Source organism: Lasioglossum baleicum, chromosome 8, assembly GCF_051020765.1.
Source record: "Lasioglossum baleicum chromosome 8, iyLasBale1, whole genome shotgun sequence".
In the NCBI taxonomy this organism is placed as follows: domain Eukaryota; kingdom Metazoa; phylum Arthropoda; class Insecta; order Hymenoptera; family Halictidae; genus Lasioglossum; species Lasioglossum baleicum.
The window spans coordinates 17,110,518-17,125,110 of record NC_134936.1 but is presented as its reverse complement, the minus strand read 5'-3'; the positions used below and the strand labels follow the sequence as shown (position 1 = coordinate 17,125,110).

General features: G+C 42.4%; 2 protein-coding genes across 8 annotated transcripts in view; one reads left to right on the top strand and one right to left on the bottom strand.

Moving 5' to 3' along the window:
• Camta (Calmodulin-binding transcription activator) overlaps positions 1 to 12,781 on the top strand; it is a 69,077-nt gene extending 56,296 nt beyond the window's left edge. For 3 of the 5 annotated variants that reach the window (XM_076429219.1, XM_076429222.1, XM_076429223.1), the window contains 4 exons: positions 989 to 1,146; positions 1,943 to 2,433; positions 4,530 to 4,685; positions 6,952 to 12,781. In XM_076429219.1, coding sequence (XP_076285334.1) covers positions 989 to 1,146; positions 1,943 to 2,433; positions 4,530 to 4,685; positions 6,952 to 7,090 — 944 coding nt within the window. In that variant the 3' untranslated portion in view covers positions 7,091 to 12,781. Of the gene's footprint in view, positions 1 to 988; positions 1,147 to 1,942; positions 2,434 to 4,529; positions 4,686 to 4,844; positions 4,870 to 6,951 lie in introns of all 5 variants that reach the window. The other 2 variants (XM_076429221.1, XM_076429220.1) reach the window with 2 other exon arrangements.
• Positions 12,782 to 12,924: 143 nt separating this feature from the next.
• Positions 12,925 to 14,593, bottom strand: part of Tn (tripartite motif containing protein thin) — a 65,471-nt gene continuing 63,802 nt past the window's right edge. For all 3 annotated transcript variants that reach the window (XM_076429215.1, XM_076429218.1, XM_076429217.1), the window contains one exon: positions 12,925 to 14,569. In XM_076429215.1, the coding sequence (XP_076285330.1) occupies positions 14,138 to 14,569 (432 nt within the window). In that variant the 3' untranslated portion in view covers positions 12,925 to 14,137. The remainder of the gene's footprint in view (positions 14,570 to 14,593) is intronic.

The following is a 14,593-nucleotide window of genomic DNA, read 5'->3' as shown; positions in this document are numbered from 1 at the left end:
GTAGTCTTTCCTAGCTAAAACTGCGTCCCTAAAACTCTGTTCTTTCTCTCTCTCTCCCTCTCTCTGTCTCGATGTCTCTCTGTTCTGTACTGTCTCTGTCTTTCTCTGTTTCTTTTGTTGTTTCTCTTTTCTTTTCGATGCACAACACGCATACGCATATATAAATATACTATATGTATATATCTACATACACGGACACACGGAAAATACAGTAAAACGAAAAAAAGAAACGGACCCAGACGCAAATACACAACGAACGAAAACGTTCCTTTTGTTTCTGTTTCACTGTCTCTCTGTCTGTGCGTTACGAGACGACCAGGACGGTCCAGGCTCTCTCTCTCGCTGTGTCTCCTCTAACTCCTCTGAACTCTTGCAGCTTAAAAGCAGTATTGGTGTTGCTTGGCCTTCGTAACCGCTGGTGTTGGATGATTGCTGTGTAACCGTCTAACCGAAAACAAAAAAAAAAAAACAAAACAAAATCAAACGAATAAAAAACACTTTCTTAGCCGTCTGTCGGCGGAAAAGCCGGAGTCCCTCGGAAACGACAAACGCCGTCTCCGACGATACGTTAACAAAAAATAAAGCGGACGATCCGTGAATTGTGGACGCAAAAGCGCACTTTTTCCGGACAAACGTGAACACGTTCGATCGGTTCGGTTCACCCGAACAGTGTCGAGCTGAACAATCGAATGAATATATCTCTAGTCGATCTCTAAGAATGAGCTAGAAAGTACGAAACTAACTCCTCGGCGTCACACGTTTCGAATTTCATCGTAGACAAACAAAAAAAAAAAATACCAAAAAGCATACGTTCCATACGGCTCGAACGATTCAATGAACAATCTAATGAGAGATTAGTCAGAACTAAAAAAAACAAAACAAAAAGAAAAATAACCAAACATACCTCGGTGTTGTGATCGATGTGATTTTCGCCGGTCCCGTCACACCTTTTTCGAGTTTTGGCTAGGGTGGTGATTCCTTTTTATAGGGGAGGAAGACGCGAGGGTGCTGACATTGGCTGAGCAAATTATAGCTGCGCTGCCGGAAAGGATCAAGAGAGGGGAAGGTGATTCTCCGTCTTCTTCCTCGCCGCCTCCCCCGGCACCGCCCTTGTCGCCACTCGAGGACGCTCTGATGGAACAAATGGTGAGCTGCTCATTTCGTTCTCAACTAATTTAACAATTTTTCAACTCTCTTAACACATTATCTAACGGTGGTTATTCCATAAGTGCTGAAAGTCAATGTTCCATGGCTGAGGATTTTTTAAAAGAATCCTTTAATAGCAACAGTAATTTTAATCATAAACCAATAGCTCGCCCTCAATAGCATAATCCAATAATTTCCTTCGGGATTATTGTGTACAAGAAGATTTTCAAGCTTCCATTTGGTACAGCACAGTTATCCTAAAGCCTGATAATAGGTAGATAAAGTGTTAAGGGGGTAGATTTTTGTTTCCAGGATTCTAAGGGTGTCGGATGCGCCTTCTCATTTCTTTATAATGCGAACATGCGATTTTTCAGTAGTCAAAAGCGCTAGATAAAAAATCAATCTAGGCCGCGATCGCTCTCAAAAGTTCTATCACTACGTTTACCAACAAGAATAATGCAAATTACGCCTTGTAACACTGCGGCCTAGATTGGTCATTTATCTAGCGCTTTTGATTACTGAAAAACTCCGTATTTGCATTATTGAGAAATGAGAAGGCGCATGCTGCCGAGTAATGCAAATTACGCCTTGTAAACGTAAAAATAGGAAATTTGGGGGCGATTGCGATCTAGCAATCTTTTAGCTAGCGCTTTTGATAACTAAAAAACCCCATCTTTGCATTATCGAGAAATCAGAAGGCGCATATCGCACCCTCGGAATCCTGGAAATGATTCTCTCTCCTATTAATGCGTTCTTTACCGACTGCTGACGCTCGAATGCATTTTTCCTGTTGCAGCCGCTGGACTCTGGGGAGCTGTTCGACTCTTACCGCGAGTGCAGCGGTGGTGCGGCATCGGTGTCGGACGCTGACGCGGATGCAAGTCCGTCGAGTCCGTCGAGCAGCTGCTTAACAGCGGACTCGCCGTCCCCGCCGCCTACCACCGCCGATTTTTGCGAGTTCCTGCAACTGCAATTGCAGCTGGACGGTAGCAATGGTCGCAACGGTCAGTACTACGGCGGGGACCGGAAGTTCGGTAACGTGATCGGGTCTGGTATCTGCGGGTCGATGACCGGTGGCGGTAACGGGTCCGGTGACGGTAGCGAGGCGGATCTGAGCAGGCTGACGTTGTCCGATTGCGAGCAAAGGGAGCTTTACCACGCGGCACGCATGATCCAGAAAGCCTACAGAAATTACAAGGGACGACAGAGGCAGGAGGAAGCAGAGAGACACGCCGCCGTTCTCATCCAGCAATATTATCGTCGACATAAACAGTACGCTTATTATAGGTAATCCGTTTCTAGCTTTACGCGGCCGTTCTGTCTTTGCTACGTTCGTTCGTGTTCGTCCCCGATCATCCTGCAAATCAGTCACACTGCCCTGTAAAAACAGGATTCAAACACAAGTAGGTTAATAGTCGAGTGAGAGTGCAATTTTCACTGGTGAGACACTGCAACAGACCTGGGCAAAATTTCGAGAAAAAAATTTTTAAAATACTACTTTAAACAGAACGAAAAATTTCGGTAAATAAAATATTTTTATTTTGATATCCAGATACATATAAAATATCTTAATGTTGTATTTCTAATATTTCAACAACAGATCAGACAAGTATAACTTTATTAGACTGCGGATCGGTATGCAAAATAAAATTTTTATACATTAATTGGAATCTACAGGAGCTAAGTAAAAATTGATTTTGTTCGTTTGTAATTTTGATATTGTCAAAATAGTATTTCGACACTGTTAAACTCTTCTAATCCTTTTAATGTTTTGAATTACACGTACTCGTTTTGTCATAAATGCATAAAATCCGCAGTCTAGTTATTATTTACTATTTGAAATACTATTTTATACAATCCTACAAACTAAGTCTCTCACTATTTTCAATGTTTTTCAAATAAAATACTATTTTTAAATAGTATCTCAAAATTTTTTCTTATAAATACAATAGTTTATTCGCATGAAAAATAAAATAAACTATTTACTATTTGCTATTTTAATTACTATTTTGCCCAGCACTAGCTTCGTTTGAGTACTGTGCACAATGTCAGCATGTCTTCGGACTCCCGATGAAGCTAGCTGCAATTTGGGAAACATTGGTGAAAGCCTCGGTAGTGAAAATTGCACGATAAAAATTGTACATACACATGTAAGCACGAGTCTCAAGCGAATATCGTTCTAGCCGACAGGGAAACTTTCGAAATCGCCTAATTTCCAGGACGAGGGGGTGGTATCGCGAGATTCGCGTCAGTATTCCGCAACGGTTTCGTTTTAATAAGCGGCAATTAATAAAAGACGGAGGACAGGGCCAATTTAACGATTCAGTGGAATCGGACTGAAGTTCATTCCCAACCCGTCCGGGACCTCGGGGGTTGGGCGAACTTTTAATTGGCATCGTAAATAATTCGAAAACTTTCGGAGGGAAGTTCCTTAGCCCGGGCGTCCCGAGCCGACGTCCCGAATACAAAATTAGCCTGGCATTAAATTAATACGACTTCTGTTTGAGATGAAAGCTTAAACCTCCTCCGCTCTCCTAATCCAAACCGCTTCTTCTTTCGCTGGTACCACCCCCCCCCTCTCTGCAATACGTGTACAGGGTGAATTGGCCGACACGCACACTCGAATAACTCCTGAATTACACGTTGTTTGGAGAATTGTTGGTGGAAGGTTGCTCGGCTTTGAGGGCTGCATAATTAATGTCTGTGCACCTCATTTGGAATCTTCCACGAGGGTCGGGACTTCGATTTTTTTCGACGGTGCCCGCACGTGCTCCTTAATTTACGACCTCCGCTCCGTGATAATTAATAAACGGCGGATTTTATGCAATTGCAATTAATGCGAACATTTTTTATTTTGCATCAATTGCAAGAAATAGAAACTAAATTGAATGTTACTTCTTTCCTTAATAATTTTAATAGATTAGAAGTCATGTGTGTTGGCATCTTCAATTTTTAAAATTTTCCAACAATTTTGAGCTTCTTTGAGTAGATGAAATTTAAAATTGTTGCAAAATTAAAATTGAAGAGGTGAATATATGATTGCTCCCCTATTAAAATCGTTAAGGGAAGAAGTAACATTCAATTTTGCTATAAATGCATAAAGATGCGCAGTTTATTAATTAATATCTGGGGCCGAGAGGCAGTACCAGGCAATATTTAATATGTAATCGGGTTTTCAAGGTTTTTAACTGCTTGGGAAATACCGAATTCGCACAATTGTAGCACCGTGGTTTTAGGAAATTTGTGGGGGCGAGTGTGGTTAATTAGGGAGTGATCGGGTGGTGCGTGGGAGGTGGGTATACGCTTAGACAGCATGATCGCCACGCGCCTTGCCACGGTGGTTTTATTTCACGGTCTGTTTCCACTTTGTGGTGTTTCCGTAGACAAGCCACGAAGGCTGCTCTGGTGATACAAAGCAACTACCGTAATTATCGGTCCCGGCCCGGTTCGGCGAGCTCCCGACAGCAAGCTGTACACCAGCAAGCCGCCCATCAGGCAGCAAGGAAGATCCAGCAGTTCATGCGACAGTCGAAAATCAAGTTAGTATCCGGCCGGGTGCACCTAATTGCATTTCCTGTTGCAACGGTGTGCACGCATTATTAGTTATGTAGTACTTCTTGTTAGCACACGAAAGGCTTATCGTAACGAAAGACATCTAAAAGTTCTAAAGTCTCCCTCTTCTGTGTGTACTAATGCAGCTTGTCGTGGGACGATTCACGACCGGTAAGTAACGTACAAACAAGTAGGGCGATTGTCGCGCGGCAAACACTGCTCGTTTATATCCCCCCCATTCTCGTATACAATTAAACTCAACAAAAAAAAAAAAAAATGAAAAGAAAAAAGAAATCGAAAAATTGATCTGTTTATCCTACGGAGGATATCTTTGCTGTCCCGCTTTTCACCAGGACGATCAGTGCACCCTGTTTTCACGACACCAAAAACAAAAAAGAATCTAGAACAGATAATTTCGAGAAATGCTAGTAGAGACACCAATTCGATCATTAAACCGGGATTCGAGATAATACGAACAGACGAAAAAGTACCATGATCTCCGATTAGCTAACTCTGTGTTTTATTACGGAATGTAATCGGTGCTTTGTTGTTTCCCTGTTCTCGATGTTACTGACCGTGTTATACCGAGTACCAAGTCCATGCAACTGTGTTCATATACGGAGCTTGTCATAGAAAGACGTATGAGATACATCAGCTCCCTCGATTCTCACTTTGCTCGACTGGTGTTGTATAGATCTACACACTATACTTGGTGTTCTGTGTGCGTGTTACCACGACAAGACAAGAGCGCGGATACTCGCCTATGTGTGCTACCTTATGCTGGTGATATTTATGTATATATTAGCTTCGCTGGTCAAAGTGTACGCACGCTAGATTAATGGCATACACATGTACACGGGAGATCTAATGTGTCGGTCTAATGTCTCGGATGTAGCTGTCGACTTCAAATGTTAACCCTTGAAAGACTGCGAGCCTCGAATCTTATTCGCGTTTATGCAATCTTGAAACTATTGGAATTAGAACATTCTTGCTTCTATAAATTGATCGATAAAAATCTTCGTCATAAAATAGCTTGTCTAGACCGAAGATTTTCGTAAATGTCGTACAAGCAATGTACTGTTAACACTTCACCTACCGAAAGCCTGTTAATAGGATTTTCAATAATCATGCTGTATCAAAAGAAATCATAGAAATTGCCTTTTACATTACAATCTTAAATGAAAGTATCAGATGACGTTATTGAGGGTGATTTTTTAGATCACGAAGAAAATTGTTGTTGCTGTTGAAGGTTCCATTAACATTTTACCTAGCAAAAGCCTGTTAATAGGATTTTCAATCATCGTGCTATATCAAAAGAAATCATAGAAATTGCCTTTTACATTACAATCTTAAATGAAAGTATTAGATGAGGTTATTGTTCCATTAAAAAGTGTTCAGCCATGAACACCGGTCGGTGATGTGTTAACAGATTGAACAATTTTGTACATTTCCAATACAACGTTCGATCGGAGTCACAATTTTGCATAAACCTCCGCAGTCCGATTAAAAAAACGAATCTCAGAGGTCCGATCTACAGTCTGTCCAGGGTTGACGAGTAGGGTTGCCAGAAACGTTGTATCCAAATATAGAAAAAGTAGAGAAAACTGCAATTATGTATATATTATATGAGAAAGGCTCAAAATATAGGAGTTCAACTAAAAGAGGTACACAGCACATTTTAAACACTTTTATTCAAACAAAGATGATGTTTTATTCAAATATGATATACGAGATCAAGTTCAAATATAGAAGATCTGGCAACCCTATTGACGAGCCCTCGAAGGGCGCCGTAGAAGTCCATTAATCTACCGTTGGACTAACAGAATCCTTCTCCGATCGTAGCCCTCTAGTCTGGATTAGCCCTAAAACGAGCTCCGTCTCTCGGTCTCGATTAATCAGTAGCTTCGACTAAAGCATCCGAGTAAGTGTGTACATTCTACACTGTAACCCGGTAACATGCACACAGCAACCGTATCTCCTCGAGTATATCAAAATTACTACCATCTGGAAATCAATCACAAATCGCAATCAAAAAAGAAAAGTCTGTTGAATCGTATAAAACACAAAAAGGTTCTCGAGCAAAGGATCGATCGCGGAGCCAGTCGACTTTAGATGCGCTCGTTTGTTTCGTAGTTGACGTGTTCCTCAGAGTGCTTGGTCATTCAGTGTCATGTAATGCACAACTCTCGCCACTAGCTGTGCGCTCGGTCGAATCGGATCTACATGAACGTGTGTACGTTTCTGGGACTATAGGCTGCAGAACGCCAGGGCCGCCGCAAACGGGAACGGGAGGCAGCCAGCGGCCATTTTACGGGGGGTTGCTGTCCCCCAAAGCTCGCCCTCATCTAGCCCAGGGGCCAGCCTAGTAGCCGCCAACCCAGAGGTCACTTAATCGACTGTCGACTGTCGACGACCACGCAGAATGCCGATGAGCTTACCGAGGCGAAACAATAGAGAGCCTAGAGAAACCATCCGCATTGATCGGGGTCACCTGGTGTGGGGGACATATGGCTCTCTCTCTCTCTTGCTCTTTCTCTCTCTCTCTCTCTCTCTCTCTATTTCGAGGAGGAGGAGAAGGAGGAATCGACGTAGCGACGCCATGGGCTTTCACGTATTAACCCACGATCCCGGGGATACTTGTATACATCCAATCCAGAGCGATCCTCCGACACACACACGACCCCCTAAAACCACTCGGTTCTACAACTCGTACCTGCCTCTTCGATCTAGCTCTGTCCACCTGCTCTCACACCTTTGTCCGACGAATCAACGTCTCTCTCTCTCTCTCGTACCCATCCGACTTTCTATGCATTTCTTTCCGGCGACAACGTTTCAGGGCTGCAAGGTAGGTGGTCTGCGCGAAAACTTCACACGATCACTGTTCCTCACAGCTTCACCCACCGGAGACCGTTTCAATGTTCGAGAAACTGCGACTAGACTGCGGATTTTTCCGTACAGGTGAGATTTGAAAGAATTTATTGAAATCTTTAAAGACCTTTCAGAGCTTCGACTCGGGATTTTTATTTTTGCAGAAAGATCCGCAGTCTAGTTGGCACGTTTTAGGACTTTGATTGAATATTTATGATCGGTTAATCGTTAGCCTCGCTCGATCCTAAGAGCAGAGCGTCTCTTTCGCGTTTCAGGATGAAAATCGAGGTCGGTTTCTCTCGGAACGCAATAATCCAAAGTATTTGATGGACCGCGACACGCGTCAGCGTTTTCGTTCCACTTCTATTGCGTTCGGTTTCGCGCGAAGTTCTACATCTCCCCGGTTCTCTAATTTCGTTCGGGATCGCGAACGCGACGGCGATACGCTCGTTTTGTACAAGAGCCAACGAAGCCGGCAGATCCGTGTCGACATTGCTTTTCTTCTTCGCCGCTTATAGCGAGAATGGCAATACAGGTCGACGAATACGGAGCACCTTATTTTTTCGATGTATACCTGGGATCTAGAGAGAGAAAGAGAGAGAGAGAGAACGAGAGCGAGAGAGGGACGAGAGATGAGAGTGTGAGAAAGCGTGAATGAGTGGGCGTGAAAGGGAGAGAAAGAGAGTGAACGCGTGAAGATAAAAGAAACAGAGGCTGCTAGAGGAAAAAGAAAAGAAGGGTGAGGAGGAAAGAAAGGAGCGAGGAGGCGAGTTTTATGAGAACGCGAGAGATAAAGAAGATTATTTAAATAACAAAAGAAATTAAAGAGGCCCTGTCTCCGTCTGCGAGCGGGGAGGTGGGGCGCTTCATCCACGGGCTGTGCTTAAAGTCACAGTATAATCAACTTCGTAGCGTTACAATTTTTTAGGGTATAAGCATAGTCGATTACATTGTTACAAACCTACCTACCGTTTCTCTCTCCAGTAGGGGATTTTTTTAAAAGAGGATTCTTTAGATAAAACAGGAGACAAATGATACGAAAAGCGGGCGGAAAAAAGAGAACAGAGAGGAGGAGAGGTGCGAAACACGTGCGAAGAAGCGCGAGAAAAGAGAAAATAACAAAAAATAATGAAAGAGACGTGAGAGAAGTAGTGGTTTAAAACGGAGAACGCGCGTGATTTATGGCGAATATTTATTGCGAGGGCGGAACGAAACAAAAAAAAAAAAAAGAAAAACGTACGAAACGAGGAATGTTTCACCGTGGTTTCGCACGGTTGGACAGACGCGTTTCCGTAATCGATTTCGAGGACAAAAATCTATTGTGATAAATTTAAATGGTGATCCAAGAAAGTATTTCCGCTGAACGACACCGCTGAACGAAGCAGAAACGTTTCTCAGAGAATAAATGAATAAATAGATAAACAAACAAACAAACAGAAAAACGAAAGAATACTAGAACACAACTCACGGAGTGCGGACGAGAGCTGTGCTGCGTTCGTTCAACAGAAAAAAAGAAAGGAGAAACAACAAAAGTTTATTAACGTCTCGACGCGTCCGCCAATGGTGGACGGTGAAGAACAGACAGACAGACAAATTTTCTCGTCTTCTCTTTTTTTTGGTTCCTGTGGTTGTTTCGGTTCGGGTCACAAAATTGCAAAACGGGGGAAAAACAAATTCGATCGTTCACGCCGTCGGATCTGTCGGGAGGATCTTCGAGGTTCTGCGTTTTACCACACGGGGATCGATCGATCCCGATCCTCCGGCGTTTCGAGACAAACCTGTACACACGCATTCTCTGACACGTACACATAGAGACACACGTATACACACGTTACACACGAGGCGTTTTCGAATTAGCGAGGTAATTCATGTGCGGAGCGAGCGCGCGCGTAACGAGAGAAGGAAGGAAGGAGAAGGAGGAAAAGATTGTATAAGATTTACTGTACACACGAGTCAATTCCAACGAGCATTTTCATGCCACTAAGCTTAAAGAATTATTAGTTGATAAAGCGAACGACGACAAAGAGAGACGACGCGCGGGGATAAGACAAACGCGCGAACGACAAACCGGAAATTAAAAAGAGAAGAAAATAAGAATAAGGAGAGAGGAAGTATAAGAAAGTGAGAGAGGGAGAGGGAGGGACTGCGAGAACGGGCGAGAAAAATTTGAGAGAGCGAGAGACGAGAGATAAGAGATTCTTACAACTCTTTTAAAAGAAATCATTGTTAATTAATTAAATTAATTGATTAATCACCGATCCTATCGATACATAAAAAGAGAGGGAAAGGGAAAACGAGACGAGTAAAGTAATAATTATTATTATATACACAAAACTATTATTATATTCATATTTTTGCTTATTACATATTTAAGGAACTATTAAACGAGGGCTAGCGAGTATAGTACGTTCGAACGCGGAACGGGAGTTTCAAAAGAAAAAAAAGACATAGACACACAAGCCGATCGATAGAACGATGGAGGGGAAGAAAACAGAAATGGAGAATCGATATCGAAGTTAGAGAGGGAGGTCGAACGAAGAGAGCTATCGCAAAATTTTCAGGTGCGATAGAAGAAGTGAGACTCTCTCACCTCTGTGAGTATTTTTAGTCTGTCGGGCTTGTGCGATTTCGAGCGTGGCAATCAACTCTTTCGAATTTTAAACCAGGGGAAATAAAAACGAAAAAATTGTAATACGAACCCTCGCGGTGATAGGGATGACAGAACGATTTAAGGATAGGGGAAAGACACTGAAATTCGTTTCCAGGGTCGTACGACACACGCCGAAAATACTAAAATAACGAAAAACCGATTTTTATTCGAGACCCTTCCGTGGCAGCGGTCCGATCGCTAACACGACGGTATCGTCGAGCTTTTCCGGGGGGACGGTTTTCAAAAACTAGAATCGAGAACGAGAACAATCGAATCGAGCGGCTCACGGAGAAACATAAAATTTCGAAGACGGTGGAGAGATATCGAGAGATTCGCGCACAGAGTAATTTTGTCTCGGCCGCGAAAATGTTCCCGAACGGAAAAGTCGACGCCGCGAGAAAATATTTCACACCTTTTTCCACACACCACTTCCCCCCTCCTCCCACCACCCCCACCGACCCTATTAATTACTATTACTCTAGTGAGAATCGCATTACTATCACGTACACCAAAAGAAAATACCAAGAAAGATACTTAAACCTATCGAGCGTGCGAGAACGGGAAAAAAGGAAGAGCGGGAAAAGAGAGAAAATGCTAAAAAATAATTACTTACTTACCAAATAATGAATAACGAAAAAAAAAAAATAAATAAAGACATCGCTAGGGTAGGCGCTTCGAGGAAAAAAAAAATAAACATTAAACTTTAAAAGTCACTTAATACAAATTATTCTCAAAATATAACAAACAAACAAAAAAAAAAAAGTTTAATAAGTAAAGAAATTTTTAAATCTACGTAAGAAAGCCAAGAGTCAAAGACGACTAGATGATAGGAGCCGCATGGCCTAACTGCTGCCACTTTAATTAATTAAACAAAATAATTAATTATAACTTTATTACTACTTAATTAAACAAAACTCGAGATACAGAATGAGATATAATGAAGAAAAAACAAGTAAAAATAACATAAAATAAACTAAATAATGTCATGCCACTTTTCAAACTAACTTTCTAGATGCAGAGACGAATCAGTAGGTTATAGTGGAACTATTAAACGAAACTTCTCTTCTAATTGGGAATGATTGATTCGCGCTGTAGATTCGAATATTTCCAATTGTCCAGTCTCCAGAAATGAAAATCGCACGAGATATGTACGCGTGTAAGGTGTCTCGTTATGAATCAACATGACTTATAAATATATTACATCAATTGGCTGTAGAAAAAAAAATTCGCAATTCTCATCAGACCACGCATCAATCGTCCCAAGAGAAGCTTGTCAGCTTTCTCGCCATAAAATCAAAGATGTAACAAATTTCTGAAGATCCGATGAAAAAAATTGAAAGGATAATTTCAGCGAGAGAACGAATGGGAAAGTAATCTTGTCTCATCGTGTCGTGTTGATGTACAGCGAGACATCCTGTAGGACCTTTGTATCACGATGTCGAAAAGGTCGAAACGATCGGATATCGGTGCCTAGCTCATCTTCTACTTACTGTTCCTTGATTAAGACGGTCACTTTGTACCTGCTTGCTGCCTGCCTGGCCCGTGCGTTACATAAAACATATTTCTAGTCTAATCGAGGTGTATCAACGCTCCGTAATTTTACTCGGTATAATAAAAAAGAAAACACACAAAAACACCATCTTCTCCACCACCTACCAACAAACAAAGAAAACAACAACAACAAAAGAAACACCAACCACAACAACGTCCAAGCATGTCGCGTACTTCCGTTGTGATAAATAAAAAAAATCCGGCGTTCTCGATGACGCCCAGGTGAGAACGGTTTTTCTACACGTGTAATAATTATCGAGGAATCGTAACGCCGATATTAATTCATTTGTTGGATCCCATTCGACTAATCCCGGAAGGTTGATGGTTTCGACAGCTGTTTCGACATCTGCATCCCAGCCGACACGTAATCCCGTTCGAAAATTCACGGAGCCTCGCGATTCCCCTCGGCACTCCGTTAATAACACAAATTTACAACAATTACTTTCCGAAGAATATTAAAATAAGTGAACACGCTCGAAGCGAGACGCGTACCGATCCAGAGACACCGAAGGGGATCGCGTTTTTTAAAGAAAAGAAAGAAAAGCATTCGCGGTGAATTTTCGAACGACGCCGGCGATAATGAGATATAATGCAAAAAAGAGCAGAAAAAGGAAAAAATAAGTAAAACACAGAATACAGAATACGGATAAATAAATAAGAGGAAGAAAGATACAGGTTCGTGCTACTTCTAGTGGAAACGAATAATGGTAAAGGCTCCATCTCTTGTAATATTTTTATTATCGCAAACGTAATATATATATATATTACATTATTAAATTATATTAAATAAAGGATTACGCCACTGTTTATTATTTATTATTGACTAACGTTCAACTAATATTGTAAATAATAACGAAAATATTTTATCTATATTTCCGATCCGGGGGTGTCGGGCGGGGCAGCGTATTACCTCTTGTCCGCCCTGCACGTCGATCGCAACATGATCGACGGTCGCCCGCCCCCCTATTGTTACACCATTTCATCATTGCATTTAATAAATTATATATTTATTGACTCACTTACCTTTTCACTTACCCCTATGCGTCGTTACTCTAGCAACATCAACTTCAAATCGTAAAACAACCCTCAGGGGGTGGTTTTCAACAGGAATTCATCGACGATCAGCAGGAAGAACAGGTAGGAACCACCCACGGTCGTTTAATACTTCCGCAACAATTTATTTAAAGCATACAAACGGTACAAACTGTATTTTGTTGTCACTTTGAGTATAAATTAAATTAAATTACGCGGATATCATGTGCGTACAGAAGGCTGGCGAATAAAGGAAAGACAGAGGAGGGGGTAAGACAGAGGCAGGGGAATAAAAGATATAAACGATAAGACGAATCTCTTATTATTTTTTTTGGTAGAATATCTCCGACGTCCAAGATTTCTGCGTCGAGTTTTCGCATTATCATCGATTCGTCGAATAACTCTGTCGGGAGGTATTAGCATTTAGATAGGCCGGCGAGATAAGCGGAATAGACAATCGAGCGGAATCCCGTTAACGGAGTCCGTCAGGATCGAAAACAGGTTTTCCAATTTTGTACGTTTTTGTTTCATTGCTGTTTTTCCATTTTTGGTTCACCCCCCCTACCGAGAAGAAAGAAAAGCTTCGATGGTCTGTACCAAAGGGCTTCCCCCGCGAAGTATATTAGCTTGAACACAAACAACTATGTTAAGAAACTAACGAAAGCAAGCAAGTTAACGCGAAGAAATCTCACCCCCCTCTTGAAACGTGAACCCATCGTCGAACTACTATGTTCCCCGTAGAATTGCTATGCTTTGTCGGCTTGGAAGTCCCTCTGATCATTGTACGGACCATAGCGCTGCTTGTTCTAATGACACGGAGTCGAAAGCCGGCCGTACCAACCCCTCGGACTATCATTTCATCGATGATCTCCACGAAGACGCGATTTCGTACGTACTCATTCGTCGGTGTCCACTTCTAGTACGCATAGTAATTCTTTTTTTCTTCATTCAATCATTGACGACGTGTGTGTACAGAATTTTATCGATTTTACTATGACTGAGATTGTCGAATTGTAGGAGATAGAAATTAAATAAAAATGCAGTTCCTCTGAAAGCCAATGTAATCCAATGTGAATGTTTCAGTAATAAATGCTAATCATTATGGGTAGTAGAGGTTGACTTGGACAGAGAGACATTATCGATGAAACGATAGCCGTTGCGAGAAGGATAACCAGTTAGAATGAACCCCCATAGTGTTGCATCGATTCGAAAAGCCCCCTTGAAAACGCTCGAAGTCCCTGGTCGAGGATTAGAAGGGAGAGAGTCAGAAAAAAAGAGAGAAAGAGAAGATGAAGAGAGAAGGAGAGATAGAGTGGAGAGAAAAAAAATAGAGATAGATTAGAACACTTGGACGCGGTAATTCTCGCGGTCGCAGACGACGATGTTACCGGTCGACGTGACAGCAACACCCTCTAGGCCCTTGAATTCACCGTCACCGCTACCCCAGCCGCCGAAGGACTTGAGGAACGCGCCCTCTGGGCTGAATATCTGTATCCTGTTGTTGCCGGAGTCGGCGACGACGATGTAACCCTGGTCGTCGACAGCGACGCCCCTTGGGAACTTGAACTGACCCTCGTCGGAGCCCTCGGATCCGAAGGAGGTCAGCACGCGGCCGTTCACGTCGAATATCTGCACGCGATGGTTGTTCCCGTCGCTGACGATCACGCGGTTCGTGTTGCTCACCGCGATGTACTGGGGATGTTCCAATTGGCCACGTCCGGTTCCGCAGGAACCGAATTTACCCACGAACGTGCCGTCCGATTGAAATACCTGCCACACAGACCATCCACTTTG